Below are 27,525 nucleotides of genomic sequence, written 5' to 3' on the forward strand. Positions count from 1 at the left end.
AAGGAACGCTTTATGCAAACCGTGGCTATAAAGTTTATGAGCCGATTCAATCGAATCGAATCATCTTTGTTTCAATTGTGTCTTGTGTAGTTACATAAGATCTCATAGCAATTGAACAACTCTTTAACTAGTTCATTTGAGTCAATTGAACTAGTTATGGTGAAGAAGAACAAGGTTGATATGAAATGCTCATATGGTTAACCTTTTGGGTTACTATGTTGAACCAACATACACGTACACGTTTGGGCGTAGTTTTCACAAACCCAGTAAACGTCTACCCAAGTGTGTGTCGCAAGCTAAGCTTTCGATCTAACGGTTGAGAAATTAGCTTGAATCTAAATCAGGTTTCATCTAACGGCGAATATTGATTGCTTTGTAACTAAGGCAAAACCCTGATTTTAAGGCTATATAAAGGAGACATCTAGCATTGTGCAAAGCTAATCCCCACACGTCTATGTGATACTAGTGCGCTCGCTAGAGTCGATTCTCCTTTAACCTTTGGTTTTCTTCTCTAAAACCAGGTTAAGGACTTAAAGACTTCATTGGGATTGTGAATCCAGACCGATACTACTTTTATCGTAATTGTGTGATCTGATCTTGCAACTTCTATCGTACGAGTACAATCTTTGATTGGATTGAGATCGTGAGAGTTCTCCGATAGGCAAGATAAAGAAGTCACAAACATCTTCGTCTCACTGTTTGTGATTCCTCGACAAACCGCATGTGTAGTCAGGAAGGATTGTAGAGAGGTGATTGATTAATCTAGGCTGTTCTTCTGGAATATAAGACCGGATTATCAATTGGTTCTTGTTCAACTTGATTTCATATCTTAAGACGGAACAAAACCTAAGGTTTATCTGTGGGAGGAAGATTTATCCTTTGATAGGATTTTCTGTGTGAGACAAATTTGTTTATTATCAAGGCTGCGATTTTGGGTTGCAGCAACTCTTGGTTGTGGGTGAGATCAGCTAAGGGAATCAAGTGCGCAGTATCCTGCTGGGATCAGAGGCGTAGGAGTACAACTGTACCTTGGATCGGTGGAAGACTGATTGGGGTTCAACTATAGTCCAATCCGAAGTTAGCTTGGAGTAGGCTAGTGTCTGTAGCGGCTTAATACAGTGTGTATTCAATCTGGACTAGGTCCCGAGGTTTTTCTGCATTTTTGGTTTCCTCGTTAACAAAACATCTGGTGTCTGTGTTATTTCTTTTCCGAATTATATTTTATATAATTTTAATAATACAGGTTGTGCGTCCGTGATCATCAATTGGAAATCCAACCTTTGGTTGTTGATTGATCCTTGGACATTGGTCTTTGGTACAATCCAAGTTATTCCTTGTATTTGATAAAGACTCGCTATTGATTTTAGCTTGAGTAAAATTCAAATCAAGAGAGAGATATTAACTCCTTGAGATACTTTTATCTAGATTGAGTCTGACTGTCTAGTTGATTTTCTAGCAAAGTATTTCGGAGTTAGTCCATACAGATTTCTAAGAGAAATATTGGGCGGTGTTGTTAGATCCCGCTTTTTCACTTATTTCGCTGATGCTAATGATATCCGGTCGTAATTGCTCCAACGAAGTGAAAGTAGTACTTCTCCTTTGCCGATGCTGTTATACTTCGAGGATTGATACTTCTTATATATTTCGAGGATTAGTACTTATTATACTTCTTATAGACACTTCATACTTCGCATACTTCGTATACTTCAATGAATAATGTATACTTCACACAACGAAACTTCGGAACTTCACAAAACAATAGAGGCAAGTATATACTAGTATATACTTTTGACGTTTGGTATTCTTTCGCTCAGTTCCTTCAGCAACAAAGGACAAAGCTCGCAATCATTCACTCAAGCACCACATGTCTCGCTCCAAAAAATACACCAAGACAGATTTTTTCTTAAGGATCGCTCTTCAAGAAATACTCAAGAAAAAAGAGACAAAATATAGATACTAAAAATGACACTTCGCACGTGGCGCGATATAAGCGTCGAGGAAATATAGCAACATAAAGTCGCATGCATACTGCCATGTCTAAATTAGCTTAATTAAAGAGCAAAGGACTTAAATGTAAATTCACTTGTATTCTCTAGTACGTAAAAAAAAAGGCTAAGAGAGAAAAAGGGATCTGATCTGATTTTACTCTCCATATTTCAGCTTGGCAGAATGCGTCTTTTAGATCCCCTACACTCGAATCCTTGGCTTCCTTTTGTTCTGATACTTTCCTCGCTGAAGATCAATCTTTTTTGGAGAATGCTTCGCTGAATTTGTCTCTCCAACAACATGCTGCCTTAATGGGCTTGGTAAGTCTTAGTTTTTTCCTTTGCAGCTTCTTGCAAATACTTTTCTTGCTTCAACTCGATATTTCGTAGGATTTCAACCGTCACATGGCTAACCTCGTCGAGACTAGAATTTCTCGTGAGAGATTGGAAGCTGCTGGTGCTCAAATTAAAAAATTGGAGAATGAACTAGTTGAAGAGAAGAGATTCGCAGACAAACTGGATAAGAAAGCTGGTGATCTTCGCAGTAAGTTTCGTTCTTTCGCGCACTTAATCCTTGCCTTGGTTTTACTTTTGTTATTTTGTTATTTTATTTTTCGTCATGATCGATGTATGAAACATCAAATGGATGTCTCCGAAGCAAAAGATTTGGTAGAAGATATCCGTGCAGAGAACTTGAATCTTACAACCCAAATTGATAGTTATGTGACTGAGAACGAGATTTTGAAGGAAAAGATGGAGACTTTGTTCTCGCAAGTAGATCGTCTAGCTGTAGAAAGTACGAATAATGAAGAATTGAACCTTCACCTCCACAAGGAGAACAAGGACTTGAAGGTTGAATTAAGACGGGTTGGGAATTCTCTCACGACTTCAAGGAATCTTCATTCTTCATCTTTAAATTTGATTAAGCGGTTGGAAGAAGACAAAGCTCGCATAAAGGATAAGTCTGAGGTTGATCTTCGCAAATCTCGTAACGAAGTGGAGGATCTTCGTACTGAAAAATACTCGTTTAAAAGACGAAGTGACTTTTCTCCTTTCTCGTTTGGAGAAACTTCAGTGTAAAAGACCTGCTAACCCCTCTTTGAGTTTAAAACCTACAAATCCTCCCAAGAATAGAGGTTCTGTTATTATCCGTGCTATGGAAGATGATTCGGAATCTGGCCATGGTAAAGGATGGGATAATTCGTATCATGAGATCTTCCTTCAACTTGAAGCTGCGAATCTTGAAGTTTCTAGACTTGACCACTTTAACGCAGATATCCAAAAGACTTTGGGTATGAAATTTTTCGCTTTATACTACACTTTATTCGCCAAGTTTCTCACCTCTTTTCTTTTATCTTCACAGAATCTGAGCAGCACTTCAAGAACCAAATCATTCATGTGACTCGCGAGAAAGATGAACTTATTAATGAGGTCTCCAAGCTCAAAGAAAATATCAAGTATTTGAACGAGGACATGAGTAAGATGGAGAGAGATGTTGCTAGAGTTGCAAAGATGACTCGAAGAAATGCTCAAGCTTCTAAGGTAAAGCTTTTCAATGAGTTCTGTGATAAGCATGGTCTACCTCGTGAACCTCTTGATATTGGGGTTTTCTCCGAAGACGAGCCATCCGATGATGAGAAGACTTTATCCGACGAAGAAGAAAGTGACGAAGATACTGAGGAAGATGAGGAAGCTGAGACCGAAGTTACCAAGGACAAAACTTCTATTCCTTCGAAGATAGCTGGTAAACCTTCATCTTCGGCGAATTTTCCCAGTCAATCTCATGATGCTGATACTGTCGAAGTAAAAGCTACTAGAGCTGGTGGTGGTACTATTGAGGTATAAACTAGTGGAGCTGGTGGTGACACTGTCGAAGTAGAGGTTACCGGATCTGTTCCCATTCAGCAACTACCTCTTCAGTCTTGATTCTCTTCTTCTCATCTCGTTGGTTTCTTGACATTTTGCTTCTTTTGATATTTTCTTTTAAACTGGGCGCTCCCAAGCTTGGGGGGAAAAACACTTTGGATCTTTTTTGCACTTTAATATATCATCTTCAGCTTCTTTATCTGTCTCAGAATTTCTATTGTATACTTAAGATGAATATAGATAGTATAGCTAGGATATATGTCGTATAATCATGACTTGATACCCGAAGTGACTTATATGTTATGACGTATCTATGTTTGCATGTGATTTAGAATTAGTAATGCGGAATTAGTTTCATTCTTGAAAGTAAAAAAATTATCGAACTTGCCCCTAACATCTTCTTGCCTCTAGTATACAATAGATTGATCTTAGTATATACTTGCCTCTGTTTTTGCTTTCAAAGAATGAGAACTTTTGGAAGAAAATACTCAAAAGAATAAAAAATATAAAAGTATATACTTGCCTCTTATTCTTTTGTGTTGTTTCGAAGCATACCTGTACTTCTTCGTATATTATCTTACTGCCTTAGTTCGATGTCAGACTGATTACTTTGCCTTCTGCTCGTGGCTCTGGAGTTTGTCTTTGGTAATTCGTCATTTTGATTTTCCTGCAACATTAACTCTTATTTCGTGATAAAGATATATTACTTATGATAATTTTTCCTTTTGCTTTGTTTCATAGGTTTGCCTCTTGTATTCATATCTCATTATAGATTTTGCCTCTTGCTGCGAATTTGTTTTTTCATTCCTTCCTATTGATGATTGTGAATTGTTATTTTGAGATGTTATTGCGTCTCACCCTGTTTTTCAGGGTCTTAATTTCACGAGAAGTCTCAGGCACTCTTTATTCTTACGAATAAAGATCCATCAACCTCGCATTAGCTTTTGCGTTGAGGTCTTATTTCGCGACAATACGACAGGCCTAGTTATTTCCGTGAATAATAACCCCATGATATTGCCGTCTTTTTTGGTCACGCTGCTCCCTAATCTGGAGGGTGCCGTCTCTTTATATTCCCCCTGACTGCCACTTCAAGGAAGTTACCCTTAACATGCATGTTGAGCTCTTCCCATCCGGTTGTTAAAACAATCAGTTGTTTCCGTGACTTCTTATCCCTTCGCTGATTTGGCTCGTGGTTACGAAGTCGCACCCTAGGTGGGGTTTCTTTGGGACCGAGTGCATTGTAGCCAGGACTTGCCATATAGACATGGACGGTAACGCTCCAGACGTTCCAGGCACCCGTAGCTCAAACAAATACGTCGGTATGCTGGTCATATTTCTGCACCCCTTGTTGAAGGTCATCATACAAGGGACCCTCAGCGGATAGGTCTTATCATTGCCCCTATTTAATATCTCTGGGAGTTTTCCAACACGACGTGCGTTAGGACTTACATATGTGCCTCTAGCACTTTCATACGAACTAAAGTGCACGTCGCGAGTCCTCAACCTTCCTAGGCGAAGGGTTTAATGTTTCCCTAGAAACATGTATCATTTATTTCGTGGGTCTTATCAAATGTAAACGGGGAGGCTATGTTGAGTGAAAGTAAATTAGGGTTCTTGTGAGATTCATATTTGTAATATCCTCATCATCGTCATCAAATAATCAATAAAGAAGAACTTTGATTTTATTCTCTTAAACATGCCTTAGAATAGTTGTAATTATCATTTGGGTGTACTAATGGATTTCCAGTAGTTACAATCACCATGGTGCACATGAAATTAAAATAAAAAATATGCCCAGTGCGTAACACGGGCACAAATCTAATACACGAAGGATTTTAATTTTGGCATCTGCGTCCAATCCAACATCCAGTACTTTTGAATACAATAAATCAGCGCATAGGCAAAACAGGCGCGAGTGGATTCAATCGAGTTTTTTTTTCCATTATCGTTTAGGAAATTTGGAGGTAGAGCTAAGAAGTATCTTTTTAAAATAGCTATAACTTCTGATTAGCAACCTGCCGTCACATGTTTCACTGATAAAAAAATCCTAAAGTAAATACGTACCCAACCATTTCCATATACATGCACATAATAACCTATACTGAGGCAGAATTATTTATTAGCCATTGTACGTAGTTGAGCTCATATCTCCCCGAAATTCCTAAAATCCCCGAAACCATTGGGGGAGCCAGCCTATTGCAAGGGTTCGCACTTGCATCCCTATCCATTGGGCTTCAAAGCCCTATTTAAGGCCCAATTCAAAAAAAATTGGCTATCTACGGGCCTGATTTTGCTTCTTTGCACCTAATCTCTCTTTTTTTGCAACCCTAAAATAATTTTTGCACCCCGTTTTAGAAATCTTGGCTCTACCCCTGCTCTAAACCTTAGGGATACATGTGCTTAACTTATGATTTTTCAAGCGAGTGAAGATCGGCCTCTTAGTATGCATTGTAACAAACTTCTTCACATGAAAAAGTTTGGGTGATTAGATGAGTGTTCCAATTCCATAATATAGAACCTCACTTAGTCTTTATCTGGCACAACACAACACGCCATTTAACACGGCACAACACAACACGTCTGAATCTCTGACACAACCCAGCACAGCACGTAGCATGCTAAGCACGTGACTTTGTGGGATAGGTTGTACCGGCCCATCATGTGTTACACCTCTAAGTGTGTGTGAGGGTCATTCATTTATGTGTTCAAAAATATGGTAATTTGATTATTATTATTTATTTTTGGCTCAAAATCATCTCCAGAGGCTAGTTATTATTTTGTCTAGATTTACATAAGTTTTAATTCAATTTAGAGACAAATACAACGGGCTTCAAATTAAGGTCATGATGAATATTTAAATATAACTATTTTCTTTGACTGGCGGGTCCTTTTTTCATGTTTTTTTTTTCTTTTTTTCCGTAAAATTGGATCAGAGCCCAAAGGTTATGTTAAAGTTTAATCCTCAAGAAAAAGTTTAGTATCTCCAAGCTTAGGTAGCATCATTCAATGAATTTCAGACCATAAGATAGCCAAGCAAAAAACGTTCTGTTACAAGTCTTTTCTCTCGCAGCTTATATGGACGAACACTGAATTTCAGACCATAAGATTTTTGAAATCATCGCTTAATTAATTTAAAGATAGGTTAGATGCGATCCACTCCTTAACTAAGCGAAGGTAATTTGGCACACAATAAAGCCAAACAAAGCCTCATAATACTTGGCTTTCGCTATATAAGTTATAGCTAAGCGATTTAAGCTACCGTAATACTTGACCTTAGCATATTGGAAATACTTTTAAGTTAACGGTGCATTGGTGTTGTTTTTTTCAATTTTTTTATTGACAACCAGGATGGAGTAAAATAACAGAAAAAAATAATTAGGGCCTGCCAACAAGCTTTACTTGTACACGTTTTAAATTGAGCCCTTGAAAAAAAAAGTACACGTTTTAAATTTTCTTTGATGCAGGGTGGAAATGAATGCATAGGACCAAAAATTCCAAAGCATACTTGGAGACAATAAATGATAAAGTAGATCTTATCTCTTCACTCATTTTTAATGAGGATCGAATTTCATCACTGCATGTAGTCTCCCATTTATATTGATCTTCCTTAGATGCATAGTACAAAATAAGAGTGTTTGGTAATATAAAATTTCACTGCATGTAGTCTCCCATTTTAATGGAAAATTTTCAAATTCAGTGAATAGGAGTAGGTTTGATTAAGTTGAAATTTAATCACACAAAAAAATTAAAACTTAAGATAGTAGTATTAAGGATATGTTTTAACAATTAATGGAAATTGTATTTTTATAAATAACGTGTTAACTTTTAATAGGTTCACATCTGAGATTTAGAGGAGGTTTGATTTTGTGCACATTCTTCAAGGAGTCTCTGTATTCTCTCTTGAGTATGGAGTACTTTGAACTACATTAAAAGCCAATTAATTTTAAAATAAATATTTTTTAAGGCATTCACGAATAAGAATCTTTATTCTCATTAATACAGTATTATGACCAAAGGCATAATTGAAATACCAAAAATAGCATATCATTAATGAGTGGGAATCAATACGATGACTAGATTCATAAAAACAATATCTAGCATTCCAAATATGATTCTGCATCACTCTTACTCAACCCTCTATAAATTGGAGGCACAACAACACCACACCACACCCCACATCCATAATCAAATAGAGAGAGTAAGCATCCAAATATTTCACTACACAAACACCTCAGAAATGGCCTCCTCTTCCTTCCCAATCATCAACATGGAGAAGCTTAATGGTGACGAGAGATCATCCACCATGGCTCTCCTTCATGATGCTTGTGCTAACTGGGGTTTCTTAGAGGTACACCCTTCTTTGCATTTTTACAGTTTCTTTTATTTATCTTTATTTTTTTTTTATCGGTAAAGAAATTGTTGTTGACGAGTTTCAAATTCAGGCCACCTAATGGTGCCATTTTTTATGTTTTTTGGTATTTGAAAATTCATAAAATTGGTTAAAAAGACCAAAATTAACAATTGCTGGGTGAAAAAAACTTGTACGTTTTGATACTGTTTAAATAGCCAAAAATTAAAAAGATATTGTTCAAATGGACAAAAATATAAAAATAGCCATGACGTAACCAGTTTCATCCTACCAATTTTCAAATACTTTTTCTTATTTTTAATTTATATCAGGATGCATCCAGTTTCATCCTTGCTATTTTTTAAGTTTAAGCCGCGGTGAATCCAGTTTCATCGTTGCTAAATTTTTTTATTCATTTCACCCATACTAATTTTTACTCGTCCATTTCAACCATGTTTTATTTTTTTTGGACAAATGACCCATTTTCCGTTGAAAATTATGGATGTGATTCTAATATGTTTTTTTTTTTGGAATGATAAACAGGTTATCAACCATGGAATCTCTATTGAACTGCTTGACAAGATTGAAAAAGTAACAAAAGATCACTACAAGAATGTCATGGAAAAAAGATTCCATGAAGCAGCAAGCAAAACTCTTGAAGGAGTTGTGAGTGACAAAAATGATATTGACTGGGAGAGCACTTTCTTCATTAAACATCTCCCAGAGTCTAACTTGTCGGAGCTCCCTGAACTCAATGAAGAATACAAGTAAATCTAATATTTCGTTCTCATTCTCATTCATTTCTTTATTCATTACACCAAATCTAGGATATTAATGGGCGCTAAATAATAGGGAAAATAACATTTACCTTATCCTGTATTGAAATTTTAACTTATGGGGTTTTTGATTGATGCTGTAGGACTTTAATGAAGGAATATATTGTGGAATTGGAGAAACTTGCTGAGAAACTCCTAGACTTGTTGTGTGAGAACCTAGGACTTGAGAAGGGTTACCTTAAGAAAGCCTTGTCTGGATCAAAGGGACCTCAATTTGGAACCAAAGTTGGAAACTACCCACCATGCCCACGTCCAGACTTAGTTAAGGGACTCAGGGCTCATTCGGATGCAGGTGGTATCATCTTGCTTTTCCAGGATGATCAAGTCAGTGGACTCCAATTCCTTAAAGATGGTGAATGGGTTGATGTTCCTCCGATGAAACACTCTATTGTCGTCAACTTTGGTGAACAAATTGAGGTAATTAATTTCATTACTTGTATGCTCTTTTTCTTGCATTAATTATATATTATGCACTGATGTTAGTACATTTACTAAGAAACGTGCGTATACGCGTATCGTGCAGACTATCACCAACGGGAAATACAAGAGCATCATGCATCGCGTGCTAACTCAACCCGAAGGTACCCGTATGTCAGTTGCTTCGTTCTACAACCCCGGGAGTGACGCTGTGATCTACCCAGCACCAGCCCTGTTGGAGAAAGAAAAAGTTGATGAAAGCCAAGTTTACCCGAAGTTTGTGTTTGGAGAGTACTTTAAGTATTATGAAACAACTAAGTTCCAGGAGAAGGAACCAAGGATTGAAGTGTTCAAGGCACTGCAGAAAAACGCTGTTGCTGCTGCTTAAAATTAAGAAAACAGATATTTATGTTTACTTATCGAAATTGTATTGAGGATATTACCATTAATCCATTTTGAACAATTTAATAATAATAATAAAAAGTATTAATGTTGGATTATTTTTACTCTAATTTCTTTTTATCATCATAAAATTAATCCTTGATAGTACACTTTAATCTTCGGTTTCAAATTATTCTAGTTCTTTAGCAGCCCTAATTAACGCCTTTACGAATTTAGTCTCATACAGCTCTAATCTAGTAATCTTCTTTTCCTCGGAACTATATATATGTATGTTGTGCATTGTACGCAAATTTTTTTTTACAACACAGTAATTTTCTTACACCATTCCACATACTTCTTATGCACGTTGGAATATATGCAGTTGTTATATTTTGAATGTTGTAGGCAGTGCACAAGAGAATTAAGTTAAAGAGGAGTATCCTGACGGATCATATACTGCGTGGACCGTGGTACAAGACGTAAGGTGTAAAAATAATCATAAGAAGTCAAAATACCAAAATTACTACTAGCAAGAATTTAGACCGTCACATCAGGCTAATTGGGCGGAGACGATCTTTCATTCTTGAGGTTAAAAGTTCCAAAAAACATAAAATAAACAAAACTAGTGACAAAAAAAAAAACACGGAACAATTTTTTTTCCTGGCATTTTTATGGGCGACCTAAAAGGAATTAGGGGCGACACTAAAAGACAAAAAAGTCACACAAACGTAATTCTAAACTATTCCTTATCTCTGATTTTTCGAAATGGCCAATATGCCCTCATATAATCGGGAGCCTACACCATAACCGGTATGTTAGAGGTGAATCGGTAGGTTGAATTGAAACTATACCTACCGATTATAGTGTAGATACTTCGGCTAATAATCCATTGTATAATCGGTAGGTTATCCAACTTGTAAGACTACCGATTATAAGGAGCCCCATATTCAACCTTGGCCAAATTCCATAGGTTCTGAGGGGTGCAGAGCCAACCATAACCACTTGGCTTAAGTTGTGGATGTATCCATAATCGGAAACTAAATAGGTTACAAAACCTACCGATTATAAGTTGCCACAAAATGAGTTTTTTCTGAAATCCTTCATGTAATGAATTTTGAAACCTGTTATAATCGGAAGTTTGTATAGCTTAACAACCTACTGATTATAAGGAGTCCCATATCGAACCCTTGCCATATTTTATAGGTTTTGAGTGTACACAGCCAGCCATAACCACTTGGTTCGTGTTTTGGATGCAGCGGTAATCAGAATTTTAATATGTTCCACAACCTTCCGATTATAAGTTGCCCCAAAATGAGTCTTTTCAAAAATCCTTCATGTAATGAATTTTGAAATGTAACCTAACTGGTAGGATATATTACTTCTTACCGTCCGATTATACGAAGCCCCAAATCCAACCTTTGCCAATATCCATAGATTTAGAGGGTACATAGCCAGGCATAACCATGTGGCTAGTATATACCAGTGTAATCCTGTAAATTTTAAAATCTGCTATAATCGGTAGGATATACAACTTATAAAGTTCCCGATTATACAAATAATCAGAAGTGTAATCCTGTAATCGGTAGTCTGGGGTCTATATATTAGTGTTTGGAAATTGTTTTTGGGTCATTGTGAGATATCTTCCGATTGAGTGAGAGAAGAAGAAGAAAAAAAGAAGAAGAAGAAGGGGTATATGTCGCCAAATTCGGATTGTTTCCAACTTCCATAAACATGGATGGGTACGAAGAAGAACGTGAAGTTGTTGAAGTTCAAGGTTCACTACCGTTTAGAGATGACGATTTTGGGTATATATTGAATGATCAAAACTTTAATGGAGATGAAACCCTAGATGACGACGCTTTCATGGAAGAATATGGAGAATCACCCGAGATCGAAGCTAACGATGCATTAAACGTACATGTATGTTGTTATCAAACTCTAATACCCAAGTTATCCATGTTATGTGCGTTTTTTTGTGTTTTTGAACGTGAAAATTCGATTTCTACACGAATTGAATGCCATGAACGACATATATTCGGTAGTTAATTTAGTACCATATCTACCGATTATTGGAAATCGGATAACTGTTGATGTAATAATCTGCCGAATATGGAAAAAATCCCGAAATTGAAAGCTTTAATTTCTCACAATCGGAAGTTTTCCGGAAGGCCTACTCGAATTGGTTCCGTCAGATGATGAAAATCCATAGGTTTAGAGGGTACAGAGCCAGGCATAACCATGTGGCTCGTGAATTTTGATTGTTACTTTTGAAAGATGTGTTTTTTTAGAACTATTTGGAAACTTCTGTGAAGTATAAAGATATAATTGGTAGGTATATTATTAATATATCAACCGATTAAACAAGCTTTTGTAAACAGAAAAAATCAATGTTATAATCGGTTATCATATTTTCTAATGCTACTTCCGATTAGAAGTCTGACAAAAAAACTGAAATTTTTTCCCGGAATCGGTAGATTACATATTAAATAAACATCCGTCTGTCAACAAACTCGGACAAAAAAGAGTGAAAATTTTTCCCAGAATCGGTAGACAACATATGAAATAAACTTCCGCTTTCCTGTAATCGGTAGACTACATAACTTATCAACCTACGGTTGTAACCATCGATCAATCTTCACACTGATGTAACTTCCGATTATACAGTTGCCCCAAATTTGGTTTTTGCAGAAATCTCAAATTTTTCGAATTTGGGAACTAGAATAATCGGTAGTTAACCTGCCTACCAATTCTAAGTTGCCCCAAATTTCTTCTTTGACGAAGTCACCAATTTTGCGAATTTAAGAGGTACTATAATCAGTAGCTTAGTGAGGTTCTCAGTCCTACCGATTGTTATAAAATCCAGATACGAGTTAGGCACAAAAACGCACTTAATCGGTAGTATAATCACGTTAATAAGCTTCCGATTGCTATGTATTAATCGGACACAAAAAAGCTTCCGATTGTGTAAGCGCATTAACGTATTCTCTGCGTTTTTGGACATCCTTTAACGTTGTGTATGGGTTGGGAATAGAAAAGTCGTAAACAACCACAACTTCAGAATCCAGAAACTTGTTGTTTGGTGATTTCTGGTTATTAATCGGACACAAGTTTTGTGTTACAACCAGAAACTTGTAACACAAATATTATGTTACAACCGTTGCTAACTCTTTCTATTACTATTAAAATGACCAATAGAAAAATGACATGTGTCTTTTGGTTCTAGACGTTTGTAACATTATTTCTGTTAGAAAATTTGTTAGGTCTGATACCTAACAAATGGCACTTTTCCAGCCTGACAGTTTCCGGTCGCCGGAACTGAAGACGGCTTCCGGTCGCCGGAACTGACGACGTCTTCTGGTAGCCGGGACTGACAATATTCAGTACCCATAAAATTACTTTTTAAGCTACAATTTAAAGAATTGAACACTGGATATATAAAATATATATATTAAGAACCATAATGATTATATACAAGGAGCAGTAGTTACCCAATTACATTACAAATTACAGACTGAAAATTAGATAGGTACTAAAGAAGTTTTCACTTCACAAAAAGTGTGCTCCTCCAAGCAGGATATGTTTTCACTGCATAAAAAGTAGTTATTGAAGCTTTCATTCATGGGAAGACTCCATAAACTGTTTCCACTTCACAAAAAGTAGTTACTCAAGAAGTTTTCATTCATGGGTAGAATCCACAAACTCGATACGAGACACGGGCCAAATTACTGATTCATTTGCAACATACTCTTTCAAATAAAAGCGATCACCTTGAGGACTGTCTGGTACAGCACAGTTACAAGACATACCTTTCTCTCTTCTGGTTGCACTAAGAGTCCCTCACAATGTTCTCCATCTATGCCATACACAACATAACTTGTGGCAACAATTTCCCTTTTTCTGTTGTAAAGGCGCACAAATTGATTTCTATTAGGATCTTCAACACCACCAACAGCTGGTTTGTGCTGGCAGAATGTTGGTTTTGTTGTTGTTTTGCCATAACTTGCAGCACAACCTATCACAACAGAGAAAACAGTTAATTGCTTGGATAATAACAGCTACATATATGCAATCATAACTCAAAAAGAACACAGTTTTTTACAAGGCAGTGAATCCCCTAAATAAGAAAGCATCCCCCCCCTCTCCTTTAAAGATTAAGTACGTGCAAGAGTATAAGAGAAAACTTGCATACAGATTTTTTATTAAGTGTTTCAAAAATAAGCCTAATTTTTGTGCCCTGGCTCTATTGCTCTAGTGAATGCTAAACAAAAACAGAACTTGTAAATGCTCACATTAGTGATTAGTTCAGTATGCTTTGGCAGTAGAGCGTCAACCATATGATCAGTCCTTGGCGCAGTAATTGTTGGGTTTGTGTTTGCATTCATAACCGCGGTCGCAACACTTGCGTATAAGGCTTGCTTCTTCGAGACAAGTAGAGAATAACCCAACAAACCAGCTCTGCATTTGTCAGGTCCAAAGACTTCAGCAATCTCATCATTCTCAAAGTCTAAAGCGGATACCAATCCTGCATCAATTAGCTCCTTCCTCCTAGCTCTAGCGGCCTTTACTTTCTCCTATTAACATACATTGAACAACGTGTGTTAATTTCAGAGTAAATAGGTAAACTACGAGCTTCATTCAACATGACCAACTATACTCACATATTTCTCAACAGCCGAAGGATTTACTTTTCCATCTTTCCCAACATGGCCATCCATCCAAGCAAGCCCTCGTGCAGCCTCAGATACCAAACCTTCCTTTACAGCCTCTACATACATTATATGGATAAGTATAAACAATTAACATTAAACTAGTGTCAAAGTGCAATATGATGTACTTACGATCTTGTGGATTTTATTTGCATATGAATCTCGACCACATGTGTGATGGATGGTCCTCTTCTTTTGATTTTCTGAATATTTGGCATGTTTTTCCTTAATACCAGGTATGCTCTCATTCTCGACAAAATTTTTCCAACAATCCGAGTCAAAATCAACAGGACGTGCATCTAACTTCTCTTGCATAGTGACCTTGCCTAGGAGAGGACCAGTTCTTAGATCATGTTTGTATGTCCTGAACTTCTGTGGAAGAGACCCCATAACAATCATCTTGGCTAAATGATTTGGCACATTGAACTCGAATTCTTGCTGAAATAAACAAGTTTCAAGTCAAAAATCAACAAGATTCATCAAGCCATTCATTCATAAAACCATGATAGAAGAAAAAGAAAGAAACTATAGATTACATACCAACAACTTAAACCACACATCTTCTTTGAAGTTATCCGGAACCTGCCTCCAATCCACATATTTGACTGGACAGTAGGCACGAACAAGTTTGCCAGCCCGAGTAGCTAATTTGTCTGCATTGTCACCTACAGGTCTCCCATACAAATTAACCGTTACCATCAACTTTGGCTTAGAAACAACATTAGTTTCAGTCGCTGAAGAAGAATAAGCAGGATCACTAGTTTGTGGTGAAGAAACAGTTGAATGCACACTATTAGAGGCTTCAATAGTATCCATCTGCATTCAACACAGAGAAAAACTATAAGAACATTAAATCGTAGACTTTATCAGTACTAGAAAATATAAGTAAATGAAGGAGAAGAAACAGTGAAACCTAAACATAAGCATATCCGTAAACAAGAACCCAAAATAAACAGAATCACAAAACCAAATTTCCTCAAACACTACCACTAAACATAATATACCCATAGGTTCACAAAATTAACTCAATTCATGTAAAGAAGAAACAGAAAAACCAACCAATGTTGCATAAGAAAAGGAAAACAAACTTCAAATATCACTAAAAACTGTAATAGAAATAGAAATAGAAATAGAGAAAAAACTGTAATAGAAATAGAGAAAAAACAGTAAAAATGTGGGTATTGACAGAAATCCAAAAACAGTAAATCCAAAGATTCAATATGGAATGTGGGTATTGACTGAGATGTCCTCAGTTGTGAGCTTTGAGTAGCGATATTAGTTGATAAATGATAATTCCCCTGAAATATGTAAAGGATTCTCCAAATCTGTTCAGACCGTCACCATACAAACCAATAACTTCTACTCATGCATCAAGAAAGTCTGCAAGAGTTTGGATACTCATAATCTGCTCAACATTTATAGCTTCCAAGATCTCAAATAGAGAAAGCAACTAATATTCAACATTCATTTATAAACAAGAAAGCATTGTCTACCGTAGTATAAGCAATTAGAGTGTGAAGATGGAAAAAGCAAGAAAGCGTTGTGTATGGTGAAGGAACTCACCGAAAACTCAGCCTCCCTCCCTAATGAATCTCCAAAAAACGGTAATAGAAATAGAGAAAAAAACAGTAAAAATGTGGGTATTGACAGAAAACAAACATAAATCCTAAAATCTTAGTAACAGAACCCAAATCCATTCAAATAAACTGAAACCCTAACATCTTAATAGCAAAACCCAAAACCCAAAACTCAAACAAACTGAAACTGAAATTGAAATTGAAATTAATATAAAACTGAAACTGAAATTGAAATTGAGAATATGAAAAATCTTATTATCATGAAATTGATAAAACTAAACTGAAACCCTAATATCAAATCTTCATACCAGAAATTGATGATGTGAAACATAAACAAAAAGAAGGTTTTCATGATATCACCTTAGAGAGCAGCGATTGTGAGAATTGATTTGAAAGATATACAGGCTTAGGAACCCTAAGTTTCTTGGAAAAAATTGAATCAAGTCTAGAGACCGGATTATATAGAAAATAGAAAAGAGAAGGGGGGAACTAAAACTAAGATTTGAAATCATTCTAAAATTTCAGAGTGATTTGGCGGAAAATCTTGGTGGGAAACGAAATTTTGGGGATTTTTGGAGCGGGAGAAGAGAGAATGGGGGAAATTTTGGGATTTCTGTGTTTCTCGAACTTTCGGTTTTGGCTAATGAAAAGAGATGTGGTAAAACAAAGAGCCACGTTAGCTATTTGATTACCATTAATTTTACTTCCTTTAATCAATGGTCAATAATCCTCTAACTTCCCTCATACGGATCCAATATGGAATGGAGAGATTACCATTCATTTTACTTCCCTTAATCAATGGTCAATAATCCTCTTATTTCCCTCATACGGATCCAATATGGAATGGAGGGCTAAAGATCATCTTACTTCCCTTAATCAATGGTCAATAATCCTTTTATCTCCCACATACAGATCGAATGAAATAGGCGGCTAAAAAATGAAGCTTTTTTCTTCGATTTTGTTATAAACTTTGGATATTTCATTGGATAACAACACAAAGAAGTTGATACTAATCAGAATTAAGTGCACAAAATCGGAAGATTTCGAGTCACTAATCAGTTTCTGAGACACGAATCCGATTTTGTTAGAAACTTCGGATATTTCGTTGGATAATAACACTAAGTGCACAAAATCAGAAGATTTCGAGTCACTAATCAGTTTCTGAGACACGAATCCGATTTTGTTAGAAACTTCAGATATTTCGTTGGATAATAACACTAAGTGCACAAAATCGAAAGATTTCGAGTCACTAATCAGTTTCTGAGACACGAATCCGATTTTGTTAGAAACTTCTGATATTTCGTTGGATAATAACACTAAGTGAACAAAATCAGAAGATCTCGAGTCATTAATCAGTTTCTGAGACATGAATCCGATTTTCTTAGAAACTTCGGATATTTCGTTGGATAATAACACTAAGTGCACAAAATCGTAAGATTTCGAGTCACTAATCAGTTTCTGAGACACGAATCCTATTTTGTTAGAAACTTCAGATATTTCGTTGGATAATAACACGAACTTGTGTCTAAAGGATGTTATTAGATTGAGATTCACTTGTCTAAACCAAATAGTAAGTTCCAGATAATATAATGTCAATCTTATTTCTATTCAGGAATCCATTTGTAAAACGAGATGTGAGGAAATTGAAGTAATTGTACAAAATCGGAAGATTTCGAGTCATTATTCAGTTTCTGAGCCAGAATCTGATTATTCAGTTCACCCGAATGAGAATTCCATCTCCAAATCGAGTACTCATTGAACCTGAGTTTCCGAGACAGATCCGTTTTTGTTGAAGGCGGCAAAGTTGCCACATTTCTTACTTTACCATATTATAAACATGATAAAATCATAAAGTCCTAAATTTTCAAAATTTCATCAAAATATAATAAATTAATTCCATTAATCAAATATTGGGTTACCTTTCCACAAAATTTATTTACTGAACTCTGTTTAAAGCTCGTTAAACAAAAAATCTGTCCTCAAAATTATTTTACAGAACTCTTTTTGGTCACAGTTGGTTCAATCCAAAGGTTACCTGTTCGATGCAATTACACAGTGGCTATTCTGGTCTTCTTGGCACCATTCTTGGCCTCTTGGCACCATAAACATTAAGCAAACAAGCCAAATGGGGTTCATCGACAAGAACATTTTTAAAGCTGCCGGGACTAGGCTTCTCAAGATCGTCTACCTTTATCGTTAACCCCATTGGTGAAGGAATAACAACCCACTGATCAGAGCTTTTCAAATCTTTGGAGTAAAAAACCTGGCTTGCCTCTTCCACTAGAATTGCTGGTTCGTCATATATTTTACTGGAACTTCTCATACTGTTCAACTTTACCAAAACCAAATTAGAATCTGGACAAATTTTGATTCCACTGCCTACCTTCACCCAGTCACACTAGAAGACAGTCTCATGAAAAGTGGTATAGTCCAATTCTAGGATTTGGTTAATCAGTCCATACCACTTTGATAGGTGAGTTTCAGGAGATGCATCACCTTTGTTCCTCCTAAACGTGGTGTATGCCTCTACGCAGACACCACTATCTTGGGTATCATGGTCTTCTTCATAAGACCTAGGAGAAAACACAAAACCAGTTACACGATATTTTATATACTCTGTCGCTCCTCCAACAGGACCTTGTGCCAATCTCCACAAAACCGAATCTGTTTTTTTCTCTTGCACTAGCTATACAAAATGAAAATAACAAAAGTCAACCAAGGCTTAGATTGAAACTAAGGCTTCCATTGGAGAGAAACTAATTTCACGCTTAGCATTTTCAATTTTCCATATAAGGTGTCCACATCTGTATAATCTAAACAAGATACATAGAAGCCATACCTTTTCAACCAACCATGGAATGAACTTTGTTTGTGTTTCTACCTCATCGACAGTGACCTCCTTACCAGTAGAATCTAAGATGGGTAAGAGGGTGTCACAAAACTCCCTACAAGTAGAATCTAAACAAGCCATACCATATCAATATTCAAGCAACATTTTGTTTACTTCTCATTAGTGAATTTGAAGAAAAATATACAGTGCAGCAAAAACATACCAATAATAGGCGTCAAGACCTGGAGGGTTTAATCGAAAGGGTACCCACCTACGTATTTGTAAAAATTGTACGTTGGTTAGGGTCACTTCCTTATCTTTAACTTTAAGCATAGGACCTACGTCACTGAACTCCGAATCTGGTCTTAAAAAGGCTTCCCAAGTAGCTTTGTGATTTCCAGCGCTTGCATTTGGCATGCACTCCATCGCACCTGTAACAGACTCTTGTAAAAGACGGGACACTGAAATTGACCCTTCAATGTATGTTTTTGCAGTCCTTCATTGCCCTGTTTCAGTTGCACATGTATATATCAGCAAAATAAAAGATTAGGTATATACCTAATAACCAATACCACATGACTAAATGAACAATTCACCTTTCAAAAGGATACATCCACCGAAACCTGACGGGTCCACAAATCAAAGCCTCGTCTGCCAAATGAACCATATTGTGGACACTTATATCAAAAAAGGAAGCTGGAAAGTACTTCTCAAGCATACACATTGCCTCTGCAACCATGAATCGAGACTTTTCGAGATCACTTTTACACAAGATTTTAGAACACAAAATTCTGAAATACAAACTGATTTGGTGAAGTGTTGTTCGCAACTCTTTGTGGCGAGGAAAAGCATGTTGAAGTAGAACTGGCAGCAAATTCTGAAATACAAACTGATACTCAGCGTTTTCATATTCACATTGTTACTAATGTTCGACGAGAAACCAGTAGGAAGTTTTAGATCTTTAAGAATCTTGCAGAAATCAGACTTTTCTTCTTTGCTCAGAACAAACACCGGTGTTGGTTTTACATCAGCTCCAGTAATACGATTTTGTGTAGTCCACTGTCCACAATGGGAACCTAGCTTCTTTAAATATTCCCGTGCATTCCATGAGTTCATAGACTTATTATTATAATCGAAGATTGTCTCCATTATGTGATCCATAACATTTTTTTCGGTGTGCATTACATCAACACAATGCCGTAAATAGAGCATACGATAGACTTCAAGATCCCACCAAATACACTTCTTGTAGAATGCACCAGTGATTTGATTACCTTCAACGTTGTCATTATCAGGATCGCATCTCTTTCTCTTTGCTGTTTTTCTCTTTACTAACTTACCAGGTGTGTAATCCACAAGAGATAATTTTTCTAATGACTCCTCTCCAGTCAGTCGCTTTGGAGCAAAGTTAAACTCATCTTTACTTAGACCCAAGTGCCTACCATTTTTTCTAAATGGATGGCCAGCCTTAAGGAATATCCTATAATTAGGATAGACCTCCTTATTACCATAAGGCAAACGAACACTTCTTGTCTTGTCGGCACAACAAACACAAGCAAAATAACCATGAGTAGTACATCCGGACAAAACACCTTGTGCTGGCAAGTCATGAATTCCCCACATTAGGCAATCTCTAAGTAGAAAGTATTCCTTTCGGTGGGCATCATAAACTTTCATTCCATTCTCCCAAAAGTCATTCAGTTCATCTACTAGTGGTGGTAGAAACACATCTATGTCTTGTCCCAGCGACTTTCTCCCTGGGATCAACAACGACATTATTTGAAACTCAGATTTCATGCACAATGAAGGTGGTAGATTATACATCACCAATATCACAGGCCAACAACTCCAGCTTAAATTCTGCGTACCATGCGGATTCAACCCATCAGTTGCAATTCCAAAACACACATTTCTTCCCTCCTTTGCAAACTCTGGAAATTTATTTTTCACTAAAGCCCACTGATGTGAATCTATCGGATGACGCATGTACTCACTAGAAACTTCAGCTCGATCATGCCATGTCATTGCTTCAGATATCCAAGGTGTACCATAATATCTCTTAAGTCTTTCTCCAACGGGAAAATGTCTCAACACCAGCGAAGGTTCCTTTGTCTTCTTTGACCCAAATTTCCCTTGTTTGACCTTAAATCTTGGTTTTTTACATTGCGGACAGCTTGTTGCATCTTCATGCTCCTTATAGTACAAAATACAATGATTTGGGCACGCATGAATAGCCTTACATTTCATACCCAGACCCAACATAATCGAATTCATTTCCGTATATCTACTGGGCATCGTGTTTTCTTTTGGTAACCACCCTTTTATCATTTCCAACAATTTGGTCACACAATTACCTGATATTCCAAACTGTTTCTTTAAATTCTGCAGCTCCACGATCGCCGATAGTGTACTAACATTGCCTTCACAAGTAGGATACAATTTCTGTTCAGCCAATTCTTTGTACTTTTCGTGTCTCTTTTGCGCATCTGGTTCAAACTCGAATGGTTCCTCAGTATCATCCTGTGTCCCATTCGCATTATCGATAAAAACACCACCACCATTACTTCCATGAACTTCAAATGCAGCATCAATAAAAGGAGTCAAATCTGGAAATACATCTTCTCTAACTTGCTCATTAGACACACTCTCTACTGGACGACTCATTACATTATTAACCGGCTGCTTCTCACCATGAAAGACCCAAGTGATATACGACTTGTCGATACCATACTCGTACAAATGATGTTGCACTTCCTTAATATCGAGACGACCCCCATTTAGACATCTAAAACATGGGCAAGGACAAAGGGTTTTCCAAGGACCATATGTAGATGCATATTTAATGAAATTTTTTACCCCATCTCTGTATACTTGACCAATTCTATCATTCTCAAACATCCAAGACTTATCCAATTCTCTCCACATTCTGAAAATCAAGATTAACCACGTTAGCTAGGTCCCCAAATCTTATTTTAGTGCACCAAATTCATCTAATAACGAAAAAGGAACGAATAAGAAACACAAAAGAATTTTACAGAACATGACAAAGAACATTAAGAGCAGTAAGTAACTATATAAAAATTCATGAATTATCGCTAGATGATAGTAAGTTATCCACTGCGATACACGAATACCAATGGCAGCAAACTTCTGACTTCCTAAAGATGAAGTGCAACAGTCAAATCAGAATACCAGTCAGGGGATAGTAAATATAATTCATACAAGTTGATAAATACTGCTAATTCACTAACTAGTTGATCCCAAACGTTCTATTCGGTGCAACACAATGTAAAAAATAAAAAACCCAATCTCATAAAAACCAAAATTTCAATCCCTAAAATAAAATTGAAACATGAATTAGTGATGGGAACTTTAAGTATTTCAGCTCCATTCAAACAATTTATCAAACATTTTGAGCACAAAACAAACGCTTTTATTTCTTTCTTTTAGCAGAAATTGCAACTTGAACAATGTTATAGAAGAAATTTTTGATCATAGGTTCTTTTCACAACAGAAAATTTGACTAAGAAACCTAAATTTCAATACCCATCTTAAAGTAACAAAAATAAAAAAGGAAGAAAACCAACCTGTAATTGATAACTTTCTAGCAAAATTAGGGTTCTTAATATAGAAGATTACTGAGATTTAATCCTCTAATTCCTTCAACTATCGTGGTTAGAGTTCTCTTCAACTTGCTCACGGCTCGATCGATCGGAGTTTGGGAGACCAAAATTAAACGCATCTGAGTTCAACTGATAGAAAGAGTTTCGGAGTTTGGAAGAAAGAGTTATTCGGGTGCGTGGGTGGAAGATTTGTGTCGGTGTGGTTTCGGTCCTTAAGATTTTGGAAAATAGCTAAGTTAGTTTGTGGTTCCCATTATCTACTGATTCCGGGATATAAGTTATTCTAAGGTTCTAAAACTTAAATTGGTTCCAAACAAAAGATTTATGAAATGTTAAAATTTATATTTTTGCATTTTCAAAATTTTAAAATGAATTATTGTGTTAGCTATGTCAAACTGTGTTACTAATGAAAATGACAAACAGTTATAAAGGTAGGGTGGATTTTGGTATACATGGATTTTGGGTAGAAATATTAGTAATAGTGATTTTGTGTAAATTGTGTTAGGCATGTATCACTAATTATCTCACACTTTGAATAGTTATTTAGTTTATATTTGATAATTCCTAAATATGGTAACTATTGCTTAATTTGCTAACCCTTCATATAAGTTACTAGAATTATAATGGATCATTTGGGTTACGAAAATAAAAAGAGTTAGCATATGTATTGTTAGGAAAACCTAGATTTGGTGTAGTAATGGCCAAAACTAGGATTTGGCTCCGTGACCAAAGTTAGGGCTTGGCGGCATGTCCGAGGCTAGGATTTGTCGTCGTGTCCAAAGTTAGGGATTGTCGGCATGGCCAAGGCTAGGATTTGGCGCCGTGGCCAAAGTTAGGGCTTGGCGGCATGACCGAGGCTAAAGTGGCTCGTGGCATATTGTGGACTATGACCAAAAATTAGGGTTTCGTCTAACGCTACTGAAGCAAAAGTTTTGTTTCAATCATGAAATCCTAATTGGAGTCCATTATAGCATTGGCAACGAACAGAAATTGGATTAGCACGTAGTGACGTCATTTGTGGCACATTTGCATGTTACTGCAGCAGAGTGGCATGTTGGCGTGCCGATTAATATGTTGTTGTGGCAGGGCGCGTTTGGCTTGCCAGTTAGTATGGTGGCGCGGCGAGGTGCGTTTGGCCGTTAATGTATGGTGGCGAGTTTAAAGTTACTCCATTGGTCAAGAAAAGGGGCAGGCCAAACATAAGGCACGACCACATCTCTAGTGCTCGTGGCGCATTTTAAAGTGACCTGATTGGTCGGTAGAAAGGAGAGGGGTCGGCCAAGCATGGGCGTGGATACACTTCTGGTGCGAGTGTGACGGCTTTAGAGTAACTTGATTGGTCGAGAGAGATGGGGCCGGTTTAGGATGGGGCGTGGACAATGGCGCTGATTGGCCTTAGGCATGGACACGCCTCCCTTTGCTACTGCTCCTATCCTGCGGCTCCTTGTTTTCTGATTCTGGGCAAGATTTTGCTCCTGCTAATCCATGGAGGATTAATAAACTAGTTTTCCTAGGCTTAATTTCGACAAGCAAGGTCTGATATACTGCGCAAGGCGCAAAACCCTAATTTTTGCAAATTAGCCAAGATAATTGATTGAACTCTATGTGTTGACACAGAGTTATTTTAAATTCATTGCCAGAGAGCAGCATACTTTCTGATCGAATACCTTATGCAAAGACCTTATCCTTGATACTTGGAAATTCGTGCTACTCTGCTGCGAGTGAACACAAATTGTCATGTCATATCAACATTAAGGGTTCACCCGGGGAACATAGCTTATGAAGCATTTAAATAAACTTATATTAATTGAATGTAGGCAAGGTGCCAAAATTTACAAAATAATTGGGATTGTTGCTACATGCACCATTCTGGGTAAATCTTATGAGAGAATATTGAGTTGCTCAATAAGTATGCCAGTGAAGAGGTTAAACACTCATCACCTTCATACGGCTCTATCTATTTACAGAGTGCCGGCCTATTAGATGCAGGGTTTTACAATTTTATCCCTAAACTGAAAGCCACCATCAACATTAAGTCCTCTGCTTAGCACGTAACAGTGGCATTGTTGCGGGGTAAGTATGAGATGGTGATAGACAAGAGTAAAATCGAAAGGGCAAGACATGAAGAGATTTCTAGGGAAATTTGACTAACCTTTGGAAGGAGGCACAAGTAGTCTATGATCCTTGCGTCGGTGGTTTGGCATATTTCCGGCTTGGCTACAGGGTGCTGGAGAGCTTTGCTTCCCGGAACTTTGGTGCCAACTTGGGCCATGGGGCTGATGCTGACTTCGCGGCTTCCGCCGAGGAGCAGTAACGATGGTGTTGCTGGATTGGGCCACGAATCGGTTGATGACGCTAGATGGTAGGTCACAGAACATATGGAGATGGCGCTTGGCTTCAATCCGTGGAAAGATGGAAACTGGCTTCAGTTCGCGGAATGGTGGAAACTGGACTTGGAACTTTGGCTACCAAACAGTGAGGATGGATCCGTCTAGGTCACAGGATGGGTGGAGATAACACGACTTTGATCACGGAGTGTTGGAGTCATGGCGCTGCTTGCTAGGCTTTGGAGAGGGATGATGGCGCTGCTTTGGCTGGATGTGGAGTGGGAAGATGGCGCTGGCTAGGTCATGGAATGGCAGGTATGGCTGCTGACCTGGATGCCAAACCCTAATTATTCGTACATTCAAGTATATAATCCAGCTGGTATCCCGCGTTCGGAGCCTTGATACGCGGCTGGTAAAAGTGTTTTCTTTCTCAGGCTTCATCAATCCGCTCAATGAGAGTTTAGATTACATAACCATGTATTCCTTGAACCGAAGTTTTCGAACTTTGTTGATCAAGAGAAATCGGTAGGATTGTGGAATTGGCTTGCCAAGCCCGCGAACTGACGGAAGTTCTCGACCGAGAATTTCTGCTTGATTTTCCAAAACTCGTTTGTATGCTTAGTCCGCGAACCCAGTCCGCGAACTGGTGGAAGTTCTCTTTTCGGTAATTTCTGCCGAGTTTGGAAAATCCAACCGATTGTACTTAAGTCCGCGAACTTGTTTGTGAGCTTAAGGGGTTATGATTTAAATATGTGCTCTGAACATGAATCATTAAATTATTAAGGAATGCTTTATACAAACCATGGATATAATGTTCATGAGACGATTCAATCGAATCGAGTCATCTTTGTTTCAATTGTGTCTTGTGTAGTTACATGAGATCTCATAGCAATTGAACAAATCTCTAACTACTAGTTCATTTGAAGTCAATTGAAATAGTTATGGTGAAGAAGAACAAGGTTAATATGAAATGCTCATATGGTTAACTTTTTGGGTTACTATGTTGAACCAACATACACAACTAGAGTCGATCTCCATTAACCTTTGATTTTCTTCTCTAAAATCAGGTTAACGACTTAAAGACTTCATTGGGATTGTGAAGCCAAACCGATACTACTTTTATCGTAGTTGTGTGATATGATCTTGCATCTTCTATCGTACGAGTAAAATCTTTGATTGGCTTGAGATCGTGAGAGTTCTCTGATAGGCAAGATAAAAAAGTCACAAACATCTTCGTCTCACTATTTGTGATTCCTTGACAAAACGCATGTGTATTCGGGAAGGATTGTTGAGAGGTGATTGATTAATCTAGGCTGTTATTCGGGAATATAAGACCATATTATCAATTGGTTCATGTTCACCTTGATTTCATATCATAAGACGAAACAAAACCTAGGGTTTATCTGTGGGAGAAATATTTATCCTTTGATAGACTTTTCTGTGTGAGACAGATTTGTTTATTATTAAAGCCTGCGATTTTGGGTCGTAGCAACTCTTAGTTGTGGGTGAGATCAGCTAAGGGAATCAAGTGCGCAATATCCTGCTGGGATCAGAGGCGTAGGGAGTGCAAATGTACCTTGTATCAGTGGGAGATTGATATGGGTTCAACTATAGTCCAGTCCGAAGTTAGTTGGTAGTAGGATAGTGTCTGTAGCGGCTTAATACAGTGTGCATTCAAACTGGACTAGGTCCCGGGGGGTTTCTGCATATGCGGTTTCCTCGTTAACAAAATTTCTGGTGTCTGTGTTATTTAAATTTCCGCATTATATTGTTTATCTTTATAATTTCAAATAATACAGGTTGTGCGTTAAGATCATCAATTGGAAATCCAACCTTTGGTTGTTGATTGATATTGATTGATCCTTGGGCATTGGTCTTTGGTACCGTCCAAGTTATTTCTTGTATTTGATTAGTACTCACAATTTCTGTTTGAGGAAATCAAATAAGGATAGAGATATAAACTCGTTGATATACTTTTAATTGATTGAGTCGTGTTGATTCTCTTAAAAGTATATTCGAGTTTGTCCATACAGATTGCTAAGCGAAATATTGGGTGGTGTTGTTAGACCACCGCTTTTTCATCCTAGTTCTCTATTTTGTCTTCTTCATCATGTAGATTGCTGATGCAGACATAATGTAATTTTTTTTTTTATTTTTTTTTTGTAGTGCACAATGGGATCTTCCGGTGATGATCGTACCTTTGACTCATCGGAGAAATTTTTTGAAGTTGACAAACCTAGGATTTCTTCACATGAGGAGATATTAAAACAGATCAACCCTTTGTTCCATGTAGCCGGCCGGATTATACAAGGAATGTCTCTCACCCATATACGCACCGTGCGGGTGCGTGCTCAGGATTTCATGGATTTGATGGACATGGAGGAGAAATGGAGACATGATGAAGCGTCCCAGCAAGTCGGGAAATCTCAAAAGGATGAAGCTTCTCCACATCCCAATGCCAGGGATAATCGATTCTCTTCTCGATTGAAACAACGAAGGACTGAGCCTAAGAAACTTCTGGGAGTTGAAGTGACTGCTGAGGACGCTGTCAAGGCAGATGGTGAGGCGGCGGAAGAATATTTGGATCCATTGTCGAAACAGATCTTGGACTGGATGCTAAAGCCGCTAA

At 37.3% G+C, this 27,525-nt stretch overlaps 1 protein-coding gene across 1 annotated transcript; it reads left to right on the forward strand.

The window, feature by feature from the left end:
• Positions 1–8,028: 8,028 nt before the first annotated feature.
• LOC113335816 (1-aminocyclopropane-1-carboxylate oxidase-like) lies at positions 8,029–9,964 on the forward strand. The gene is made up of 4 exons (XM_026581855.1): positions 8,029–8,199; positions 8,743–8,966; positions 9,119–9,452; positions 9,559–9,964. The coding sequence occupies exons 1-4, from the start codon at positions 8,089–8,091 to the stop codon at positions 9,838–9,840; spliced, it is 951 nt and encodes a 316-aa protein (XP_026437640.1). The 5' UTR covers positions 8,029–8,088; the 3' UTR covers positions 9,841–9,964.
• Positions 9,965–27,525: the final 17,561 nt, after the last annotated feature.

The sequence above is a fragment of the Papaver somniferum genome, unplaced genomic scaffold, assembly GCF_003573695.1.
Source record: "Papaver somniferum cultivar HN1 unplaced genomic scaffold, ASM357369v1 unplaced-scaffold_15, whole genome shotgun sequence".
Classification (NCBI taxonomy): domain Eukaryota; kingdom Viridiplantae; phylum Streptophyta; class Magnoliopsida; order Ranunculales; family Papaveraceae; genus Papaver; species Papaver somniferum.